The sequence below is a fragment of the Colobus angolensis genome, unplaced genomic scaffold, assembly GCF_000951035.1.
Source record: "Colobus angolensis palliatus isolate OR3802 unplaced genomic scaffold, Cang.pa_1.0 Scaffold80, whole genome shotgun sequence".
Taxonomy (NCBI): domain Eukaryota; kingdom Metazoa; phylum Chordata; class Mammalia; order Primates; family Cercopithecidae; genus Colobus; species Colobus angolensis.
In genome coordinates this window covers 11,974,642-11,986,218 of record NW_012121821.1, presented here as the reverse complement: position 1 = coordinate 11,986,218, position 11,577 = coordinate 11,974,642, and the positions used below count along the sequence as shown (strand labels likewise).

The 11,577-nt window shown below is 34.9% G+C and overlaps 1 protein-coding gene across 3 annotated transcripts in view; it reads right to left on the bottom strand.

Moving 5' to 3' along the window:
- Nucleotides 1–241: 241 nt before the first annotated feature.
- GLIPR1L1 (GLI pathogenesis-related 1 like 1) overlaps nucleotides 242–11,577 on the bottom strand; it is a 40,643-nt gene continuing 29,307 nt past the window's right edge. The window contains exons 5-6 of one of the 3 annotated variants that reach the window (XM_011929356.1): nucleotides 640–666; nucleotides 242–541 (exon numbers count right to left, since the gene is read on the bottom strand). In XM_011929356.1, the coding sequence (XP_011784746.1) occupies nucleotides 450–541; nucleotides 640–666 (119 nt within the window). In that variant the 3' untranslated portion in view covers nucleotides 242–449. Of the gene's footprint in view, nucleotides 544–639; nucleotides 667–11,577 lie in introns of all 3 variants that reach the window. The other 2 variants (XM_011929358.1, XM_011929357.1) reach the window with 2 other exon arrangements.

The following is an 11,577-nucleotide window of genomic DNA, read 5'->3' as shown; positions in this document are numbered from 1 at the left end:
TGACGTAACCTGGCGCATGCCCAGTTGATCTGCACCTTCCCGGGCGCTGGCTGCATTTTCGCGCGTGCGGGAAAAGTTAATGATGAAGAACCCGGAAGTGCACCATCTTGCCTCTGTTCGTCCAAACAGAAACTATCTAATATCTGAAATGACTTTAGTTCTCTAAATGTACTATAACTAAAATGGAAATCCAGTATCATTAGGAAATTAAAGAGTGGAACACTTTTGTTATACATATGGATTTGTAATTAATAATCTTAAGACTTTATTCTACTGCTATCCATTTTCCATACTACAATACATTTTCTGAGTTAAAAATAAACATTAAATTTAGGTATCAGGAAAGAGTGTAGAAGATTCAATAAATAATCAAACTGATGATGTTATATTAAGCAATAAACTATTCCTTTATTTTAACATTTGATAATTTCTTTTGTATATAAATGACATTAAAAGATTCTCAGAAGAAGAAAACCTAGGCTGAATGGATTGAAGGCTATCTGCTGAGGTGCTCTCCCCATTGGCTTCAGAAATGGATTTTCTGTCAAAAATGAAAACAAAACCAGAATAGTTAAGAGTTCAATTCATTTTCAATGGGAGGAAATAATCTGATTAATACTAAAACATTTTGATACATACCATTAGGTATAATAAGTTGTGGAGTCCCTAAAGTAAAAATAAAAGTTAATATTATAAAATGTTATAAAACAAGAAAAGATATTTCTTTGCTTTTGTGGCTTTTAGAATAAGACAATCAACTAACAAAAATTAGTTTGACTTTTTAACAAGAAAATGAAACCTTCCTACTCAATCCTACAGTACTTAAAACTCTTTACAATGCTTCCTACCAACAGTGTTATGTCAACAAATATTTCTTTTTTTTTGAGACGGAGTCTCACTCTGTTGTCCAGGCTGGAGTGCAGTGGCCGGATCTCAGCTCACTGCAAGCTCCGCCTCCCAGGTTTATGCCATTCTCCTGCCTCAGCCTCCCGAGTAGCTGGGACTATAGGTGCCCGCCACCTCGCCCGGCTAGTTATTTTGTGTGTGTTTTTTAGTAGAGACGGGGTTTCACCAGGTTAGCCAGGATGGTCTCGATCTCCTGACCTCGTGATCTGCCCGCCTTGGCCTCCTAAAGTGCTGCTATTACAGGCGTGAGCCACCGTGCCCAGCCATCAACAAATATTTCTAAAACACCTCTTATGTTGAAGGCACAAACGTCAAAAACAGATAAAGCTATAAAGTGTTAACTTTATTTTTCCCACTCTTTCATTCCCAATTCAAGTCCCTGAAGAAAGGTAATTTGTTCATGTTGAATTTTTTGTATGCAGAACTATTCATCAACAATCTCATTCATTTCTGTAATGTTCCTTACTCCAAATATTTCTCAATGTCTTTTCCACATCAAACTTTCCTCCCCAGTTTACCATTCTAATAGCATCTAGCACTTCATTAGGAAATAATCTACTTAAAAAAATACTTAATTAATTTTTTGACTTTCTACTATGTATTCAGCATGATTCTAGCTTTGGATATAATGGTTACCAGGAAAAAATAAAATCCCTTTTATTGTGGAAAAATGAGGAGAGAAAAATCTATACTCAATTTTAAAATTAAATAAATGAGTAAAAATGACAATGTCAGAGAGCAATGAATGCTACAAAATATAAACTGGGTTAAATGATAGAAAATTTGGGACTTAATTATAGTAATAGCTAAAATGTATTGAAAAATTACTTCTTGGGAGGCTCAAATAATTTTGTGTATTTAATCAAATGTAATTCTCTTAATCACCTCTTGAGTTAAACCATCTGATTCCAAGGTATATATATATCACTGTTATGCTATATTTCCTATCTCAAATAAGAAGCAAACCAAGATAAAATATGTTTTCTAATAAAGACTGATCAACAAAAAAGAGAAAAAGTACAAGTCAAAAGTAATAGGACATAAATGAAATACAACTACACATGAAGTACGTATAAAAATATGAGTATTTCATTGAAATGTGGATAAAACAGAAAATTTGCCACAGTCTTCCACAAGCCCAAATATCCCATAATGATTAAAAAGATTAATCAGTAATTAAAATTTACACAGAACACACTTGCATCAGAATAAAATAGCTTTACAGAGAATGTCTCCTAAACATTCAAAAATTAAATAATCAGAATCTTATACAAACTGTAACCAAAATACTAAAGGAAAAATTATTTCCAAATGCCAGCTTTTTAAAATGAGGCTAATACAACCTTGAAGTCAAAATCAAGGAAAAATGCAGGAGGAAAATTATATGGCCAAGCACAATTCCAAAAATAAATGCAAAAAATTGTAAATGAAAAGTTAACAAGGATCTAGCCATCTCTTAAGGAAACCTCATGACCAAATTGGATTTATCACAAGAATGAAAGAATAACGTAATATTGTATTACTGGGGCATCGCTTAACTCCTGGTACCTTTTGAAATTTTACAGTGTAGCTGTGTTATATTAGAAACCCTTTGATACAGTTTACAACTTTAAGACATTAAAAGGAAAGAAATAGCATTTCAAGAGATGGAGGAAAAAATTGTTAAAGTTAACATTTATTCACATTAAAAACTCAGCAAAATAAGGAAAAGAGAAAACTTTTATAACCTGGCAATGAAGACCAATGAAAAACATACACAATGGTGAAACATTGTCTCTGAATTTAAGAATAATAGAAGGGTGTGTCTACTGTTACAGCTTATGCTCAACATTGCACTGGAGAAATGAATGAACTGTCTGTTAATATTTGTGAAATAAATAATGAATATAAAGATTAGAAGAAATAACAAAACTTGCATTATTTTTAACAGAAAAATGATTTGTCATATAAAATCCAAGAAAATCAATAAACTGTCAGAAATAATAAGACAGTTTGGTAAAACTGTTAATAGACTAATATACAAAAGCATTTACATTTTTTAAGCCAATAAAATCAATTATAAAATAAAATTCTAAAATATTTATAACAACAACATATATATTACAAAAAGGAATATAATTTGATGTGCAAGACCGTCCTGTGGTACACGATGTGGAGATGGAAAATGGTTATATTGATGACTCTGACCCTGTGTAGGCCTAGGCTAATGTGTGTATTTGTATTTCAGTTTTTAACAAAAAGTTTAAACAGTAAAATAAAAATTGTAAGTGGAAAAAAGCTTATAGAATAAGGACATAAAGAATAAAATACTTTGATATAGCTATACAATATGCTTGTGTTTTAAGCTAAGTGTTACTACAAAAAAGTCAAAAAGTTCTTTTTTTTTTTTTTTCCTCCTAGGAAGTTGTTGTTTAGGATCCTAATTCTAGTTTAGAGGTGCATTCTAAAGGATCTTGTCCATTACCTTTTTCTAAAGCCAAGGAGAACCCCTGTCTTTTGGGTAACCTATTTGGTTTCCACTTTGGAGGTATATTCTAAAGTGTCTTCTCCCTTAATTTTTCTCCCAAAATTAATCTCAATTGGCTTGTCTGTGCATTTTTGTGAGAAACTTAAACTTTCATTTTTATAGATAAACGAGAGACCTCCTCAGCTCTGAAGAGAAAGGACATTTTGTTACTCCCAGCTGCAAGCTGCCCCTTGGGTGACTGGGGGCTGAGTGGGAATCGTCTGGGTGATTTACCCCTTTTGCCTTGCAGTGGCCCTACAGGGAACCCTCAACAAAATTAGTTTTAAAAGACTCATTCAAGAAATGCATATGGAGCTGTTCACTTGGCATTTTTAGCCTTCTCAGAGGTGATAGACCTCTGGAGAGAGAAACTGAGATACATAAGCGGGTGGAAATGACTCATTTGTAAAACACTGCAGTCTCATCCAAAATCAGCACACATTGGTCTACCACACACAAAAAAAGCCTAGGCCACAGCTCCATTCCTCCTTTTAAGAAAAAAAAAGGGGGCAACAATCTGAAAATGAGGAAAGACAAGGAGAATGATCCACTTTGGGGCACCCTGTTAGTTTTAGGGTGCCTCTCTGCGAGTGTTTGTGCAAAATGAAAAAGATTGAGGGCATGCCAGGATTACTAGTACTCAAACTAGTTACATATTATGGTCTGTTTTGCACATTTTAAGCTGATGGGCAAATTACATCAAAGAAAAATTCATAGCCCAAAGGTCAATCTGCAACTCAAGAGTTCCTAAGTTCTCTACTTGTCTATTTTCTTTTCTGCCTGCTTTAAATCTGTTGTTACTTTTCTACTGAGACAAAACCCACTATTTAGATCCAATCTTCTTCCTTTTTGTAAACCAGTGAGTTTGTATTAATATCTTATGGCTAGAGTTCTGAAATAAAAAATAGGATCTTTCTATGATGTGTGTGTATGTATGTGGTTATGTATTTTGTTATGGATTGTGGCCACAAGGTACCAAATTGGCTTAAAGTTAAGAGTAATCATAAATTAAATAAATAATAAGCCCACCTGCTTTTCAAATTCACATGAATGTCAGGCCTCTGAGCCCAAGCCAAGCCATCACATCCCCTGTGACTTGCAGGTCTGCAGCCCTGTGACTTGCACGTATAGCCCAGATGGCCTGAAGTAACTGAAGAATCACAAAAGAAGTAAAAATGCCTTGCCCGGCCTTAACTGATAACATTCCACCACAAAAGAAGTGAAAATGGCCAGTCCTTGCCTTAAGTGATGACATTACCTTGTGAAATTCCTTTTCCTGGCTCATCCTGGCTCAAAAAGCTCCCCCACTGAGCACCTTGTGACTCCCACTCCTGCCTGCCAGAGAACAACCCCCCTTTTACTGGAATTTTCCTTTACCTACCGAAATGCTATAAAACAGCCCCACCCTTATCTCCCTTCACTGACTCTCTTTTCGGACTCAGTCTGCCCGCACCCAGGTGATTGAAAAGCTTGGTAACGTAACATTTACCATTATTCTTGGTAAAGTAACATTAGAATTAGAACTGTAGCATTTTTCTTTCTGTTTATTGATCAAGTGAGTTCGTATTTATCCCTGGCAAATATTATAAGGTGCCAAAATTTTGCATAAGGGTTGTAAAACTATAAAGCCAGCCCAAAACAGAATAATCTTTGCTTGTGTAATTTTTGCTGAATAAGACATTTGGTATTGTTGGTTTAATGAAAACAGCTACATACTGAATTATTGGTAAAATACTCATATAGTCAGCCTTAAGTTTATTTCTTGAGTAAACACCCACAATTCATAGGCTGTAAAAATGATTAACAGAAATAATTTTAAATGATGACTATCAGTCTTTATAAATACACTAGGTGAAGTATTAAATAAATTAATAAAGGAAATGTAATAGAATAAATGTTTGTAAACACACTTGTCTAAAGTTTGTTTGAATCTAAAGTTATATTTAACATTGGATATTCATTAACTCTCTGGGCAATGTCCAGTTTGAAAAATGATAGGAAAACATTTTTTAAAAAATGTGTTCTTATTGAAAGGTAAATAATGTTTGTTTAATTCAAAGGTTATTTAAAAGTTATATGCAAAAGAAGGTAAAAGAAACCAGGAAATAAGAGAGACTTAAAGGAAGTTGTACATATTAAGAGGTATTTTTGGTAAGAAAGGTTAAAAAATATTTTTGTATGAAAAATAATCTTGTGTGGTAAATTTTTGTCCTAAAATAAAATATCTAGTTGTTTACGAAAGGGGGATGTTTAAGACAAACCTGAAAGTTCAAACTTTTCACGAATGGTCTGTGTAAGTCATAATAATAAGATTAGCCAAAAAAAAAAAAATTTTTTTTAAGTTACAATTAAGTTGGCTATAGTTAAAAGGAAATTTTAATAGTCTTCCTAGAAATTGGACTTTGATATAAAAATACACTGATACAAGACTAAAAAATTGGTTAGAACAAGCTTTTATTAAAAATGTTGACTTTTAATGCAAGACATTTTTAATTTTTATTTTTTGAATTTTTAAGTTCTGGGATACATGTGCTGAATGTGCAGGTTTGTTACACAAGCATACATGTGCCCTGGTGGTTTGCTGCACCTATCAATTAATTTTTAAGTTCTATAATCTGTTTTAATTTTAATTTTAAAATTCTTTAGATTCATGTCACAGAAGTTCAACTTCCGCTGTACCCTGCTGCTTTAGCTCTTTCTAACTTTTGAGAAGTCCTGGGATGGTAACTCTTTCCTTCAATTTTAGTTGGCTCCTGTAACTTTTTAAAATTAATAGTCTAAAGTAAGGGAAAGAATATATGAAAACAGGCAAATAAAAAATCTTATAGGATCTGCTTTTGTTTGTATGTCTGTTTTATCTATATGTTTATATGTCATATAAAAGTGATATTTCACTACCAAAATATGCAAGAGCTCTAATTAATTGGCTTAAAGAGAAGTAAGTGCATATGAAACTAATAGAAGCTAACTCTGATACCTTTTAGTTCACATAACTTTAGTAATATTCATTCAGATTAATTTGGTAAATTTAATCTCAAAATTATCTCCAGTAGTTTAAAATCTCAAAGTCATGTTATGTTAAATCAAGTAATTTTTGTGTGCTTTTCCCCACTGGGAATTTGGGATGTTAAAAGCTAAAATAGCAGGAGAGTAAAAAGTTTTTTTTTTTTTTTTTTTTGGTGAAGTTTATAGAAACATAAGGATGTGATTTTTGCTAAACAGAATATAATATTTTTGTTAGTTTAGAGGCTATTTGAGTATCTTTAAAATAAAGGAAACAAATATGCAGATAATACCAAATGGATGAAGAGAAAAATAAAAGGGTGGGGAATAAGAAACCTTTGACTCTTGGGTGGCCATGTGGTCACCCATATTAAGGAGCTGCAGCTGGACTGCACTCAGTTACTAAAGGTAAAAGTTGCCAGTGCAATTTAGAGATGAATCATAGTCATACTCCCAGAGAGTTAGTTCACTGAATGTGTGAGAAAATGCAGACTACTAAGAAAAAGGCAAAATATTCAATCCCTTAGTTATTGTTATTTGTGATAGGTATAATCAAAGTAAAAGAGTGCTGTGTTTGGCCTGAAGGCTGGACCAAATTCAGATGTAAGTTAGCTCAGGCCACTAACCTCAAAGCTACCCACAAAGGGAAAAATTAACTAAGGTCAGTAAAAATTACCTCTAAGACCTGCGGTTACTAATGTTGTGCCCGAAGTCGCGAGACCCCAGTAAGCGACCACCAGAGTCCAGAGTCAAAGCCAAATAAATAGCCGGGGTCGCTTTATTTCAAGTTCGAACCCGGACCTCTCCGCACCTAACAATGGCAGGCAAAAGAGAGGTCCCGACTGCTGTTTCAGGGTTTCTTTTATAGCAAGGTACAAACAAGTTACAGAGAAACAGTAGTTACAAGCTTATTATTGGTTGATATTTAAAGTTGAACATTCGGCAGTTTCTGACTGGTTCCCGCCTTTTTCGCAACCTCAAAGGGCTGAGGGTTTTCCAGATAAGTTGTTTGTGTAAGCCCGGGGGGTGGTCACATTTATGTATGTTGCAACCTCAAACGGCTGGGGGTTTTCCAGATAAGTTGTTTGTGTAAGCCCGGGGGGTGGTCACATTCTTGTATGTTTAGAAATTTTTCCTTAGGGGCTTTCTATCTCACTAAGAAAATAGTCAATGTTGGTGAGGGGCAAAACCAAGCAACTATTAAAACCAGAGGGTATAAAGTAAAAAAAATTCTTCCATTTTGTAGATTCATATCATCAGTTTCCTGAGAAACCTTTAGTATAATGGATTGTAAAAATAACTACTTTAAGGTTATCTTTAATTTTAATTTTAAATTTTTATCTTTAATTTTAAATTTTAATTTTAAATTAAAATTTTAATTTTAAAATTTTTATCTTTAATTTTAAATGCTACCCGATGAAAGAGCATGTTTGGGTCAATGTAGGACCCGTATCTCACTATTAAACAATTGATGAGTATATATGTGATATGGATGCACAGGTTATTCCTGAGACAATGACCAGTCTAGTGGATTGGATAAATGCTACTGTAAGTTCTGTTTACCCTGAGAAGGAGACTGCCCAACTCTTCTTGTAAAATGCCAAGTGGAGGACCGCAGATGAGGCAGCTGAAATGCTTCATATGCAAGCCATGTGGAACTGGCTTTATGATGATGAGGATATTCACCCACCAAATATGCCTATTACCAAGGTCATGGTAAATGCTGTGCTTAAGGGAGCTCTTTTTACAGGGCACCCCAGATGACATTACTCCTATAGAACTGAACAACTGTTTGAGAAAACTTATCAAATTTGCTTTCCCTCATGGGTCTCAGAGATGCTAATAAAACATTAAGGTAATTAACAACAAAAAAGAGAAAGGTAAAAGGGAGTCAAAGGACTCATCTCAGAAGAGTGGAAATCTTTAAATAGTTATTAATAAATGAAATAAATAAAATGAAAATTCATGGAGTTCAAGGTCTTTACAACACTATCAAAGATTGGGTGGAACAAAGGCAATCACTGCCGATCCTCCAACATTAAATAGCACCACACCAGTGTTCTGCATTTGCCCCCAGATTGGGGAAATTTAAGAAAAATCAAAGGACAGACATTATAATGAGAAAGCTGACATTGCCTGGGGCACTGTTGAGGCAAATTTAGATGAAGATTGACAAAAGAGACTGAGTTCCTTGGCTTAATTCCCTGCTGGGAACCTAAATACATATTCATCAGTAAGGGTAAAATGGTCTAGTGGTAGAGAAGAAAAATTCCTAGGACCAGAACGTAAAAATGTAAAGCTTGATAGTATTATGAGATTTGAAATGTTTAAACAGGCTTTATGTAAGGTAGTTGTGACCTCCTTTACCTACATGTCTTATGAAACTGGGTATTAGATCTCACTGGGGATGTTTCCCCTATGTAATACTATAAATCTGAAGGCATGAAAATCTGCCCTTTGTGGAATGTTAATTGGATATGCTAAAAGAACTAGTAAGGCTGCCCGAGCCCACAGAATATAGGATAGAAGCTGAGTGCTGCTCAGGACAAATCCTCCACTTGATAACTCCTTATGGAGCATTTATTGGGGCCTATGACAAAAATCTGTGAGCATTTCTTAATGACAACTATGAGGACTGTGGACTAGAGAATTTCCACTTATGGGGCATTTACTGCCTTGCTATGGGGTGTTAACTGAAGCTACCCTTGTGTTAATATAAATAATGGTGCCCCCAAAATTTTATGATAAAATAAAAATGGTTTATATAGGATCTTGCTACCTGGGGATACAAGGAGGAGGTCATGACCAGGAGGCCTCTTTTGCCCCTAGGTCTCACTCTATGTGAGGAGCTGCTAGATTCTACAGTTCCTGATAAACAGCTCTCATCTGACAAGAGCTTCTTGGCTTGTGAATAGAAGTTCCAAGGTGAACAAACAGCATCTTATTTGGAGGGCTGCTTCTCTGGTTAAAGAAGAGGCAAGGAAATCTTTTCCTTTTGAGTGATTTATGGTTTAGAGTAGTTGGGTAAAGTACACTTTTGTGAGAAAATTTACCTTTCTCTCTACTTGAGTTCTCCAAAATTCAAAAACAGTTCCTGAGTATTCTGATTTTATGACAATATAGTTATTTGTGTAAATCTACTAAGAGTCTTCTCTTTTCAAAAAGCACAACAGAAGACACTGGTTATTTCACCAAGCCTTTAACTAGAATAACATATGTTCAGGTAAAATTACAGCAAAGCCAATTCGAAAGAAGTCTATATGGCCAATCAATTCTTGTTGCACTTTATGCGAATGATCAGGCCAAATAATAAACCTAAAACTTACTTTGCACACAAATTGGTTTTACTATAGTTTCTCTTTAGTAGTAAGGGAGGATTAGAGAAAGAGGTAAATTGTTTCAAAGGAAAACTGTAACACTTGTTACTCGATTCCGGTGCTGACTTTTGTTGTTGAGTGCAAATTCAATTATGAATTATCTCTTGGCTACAGTGATCCTCTAAAGAGTACCAGGTTATAATTTTTTATGTTTTTAGTTAGTGCTCTAGTGGAATAGTTTCCTTTTTCTGTTCTAACACACACATTCTTTTTTAATTGTCAAATTATTAATGTGATTTATCGCTCATGGTTTTACTTCTTCCAGGAAAACCAGAATCATGGCATTCTGAGGACTACAGATGATTTGACAAAACCTGCAAATCTTCCTCATTTGGAATCCCATTCAGCCTGATCTGCTTTTCATTGCGTATGCTCTGTTGCTAAAACAATACAAACACCCTCCCTCTAGGCCCAGGGACTATTGTGCAAGAGGTGGTTGCATGAGATTACAAGGGCTGATTTTGAGGGATATAATTAGTTCAGCTCTTCTCAATCAAGGATGGTACACAGATGCTTAAACAGCTGGTAAAACAGGGACTTTGCCTTCTGAGCTGTTATGTGGCACCTTTTAATCCATTCTAACCATAAGTAATTTGCTGCTTCCTGTAGAATTAACAGCAAATTATTACTGAAAGAATATAAAGATACCCATGACAAAGCCTCTTGGGTATAATGCTCCCAGTTGTGAGATTTATGCAGATAATTATATATAAAAAATTTTTATCAGACACCTTAGGACACATTACTAAAGACAACAAAAAGAAATGTGGCACAACAAAAATCTCTAAATTCCTTAGCTTAAAAAGTTTTAATAATGTTTATATTTTGTGTAGCTAATTGCTGTTAAGTCTGTAACTAAAACCAAGATTATAGCAGCTCAATGTATAGAAGTTAAAGGTAAGTCAATTTTGTATCTTCACCTTTGTGTTTTTGTTGGTTGGCTTGTATATTACTTTAAAAAATTTAACAGTTAGTGAATGCCTGTCCATGTCCTTTCCCATCTGGGCTGTAACATTTAAATTGGCTATAAGTTTTTGGATCTAGGTCCTTTGGCAATAGGGATTCCACTGAGGGACAGGATGAACCTGGGGCAGGCAGCCATGCCACCCTGGCAACACTATGGGATAAAGTAAATGTTTACTGGCCGTTGATTTTGCCTCTGGCAAATGTTGGCCAGAAGGAGGATAATGTAAACCAGAACTAAAATTCTAAGTCCCCCAACCATCTGAATGGACCCCTACTTTTGGCAAAGGGCATTCCAAAGTTAACTTGAAAAACTAGTTCAGGCCATGATAGGAAAGGGGAGGTCAGACATGTCCCGTTATACCTTCCTCCCTTTTTGGAATTCAGAAAAAGCTTTCCAGCATTAACACCAATACAGATCTTAAGTCTAATAGAAGAGACTCTTTCAATCTGATAAGAAACATTTACAATCTAGTCTCTCAGAAGCCTGATACCTTGAGGTTTCATCTACTTAATAAACCCTTGGTCTCGACAACCCCTTATCTTAACCCAGCTATTCCTTTCTATTGATTGTAAGCCTTTAGACAATTACTTAACCAATTGCCAATCAGAACATCTTTGAATCTACCTTTGACTTTTGACTTGCGAGCCCCACTTCCAGTTGTCTTGCCTTTCTGGACAGAACTAATGTATATCTTGCATGTATTGATTGATGTCTTATGTCTCCTTAAAATGTGAAAAACAAGTTGTAGCCTGACCACCTTGGACACATGTTCTCAGGGTCTCCTGAGGGCTGTCTCACAGGTCATTGGCCACTCATAT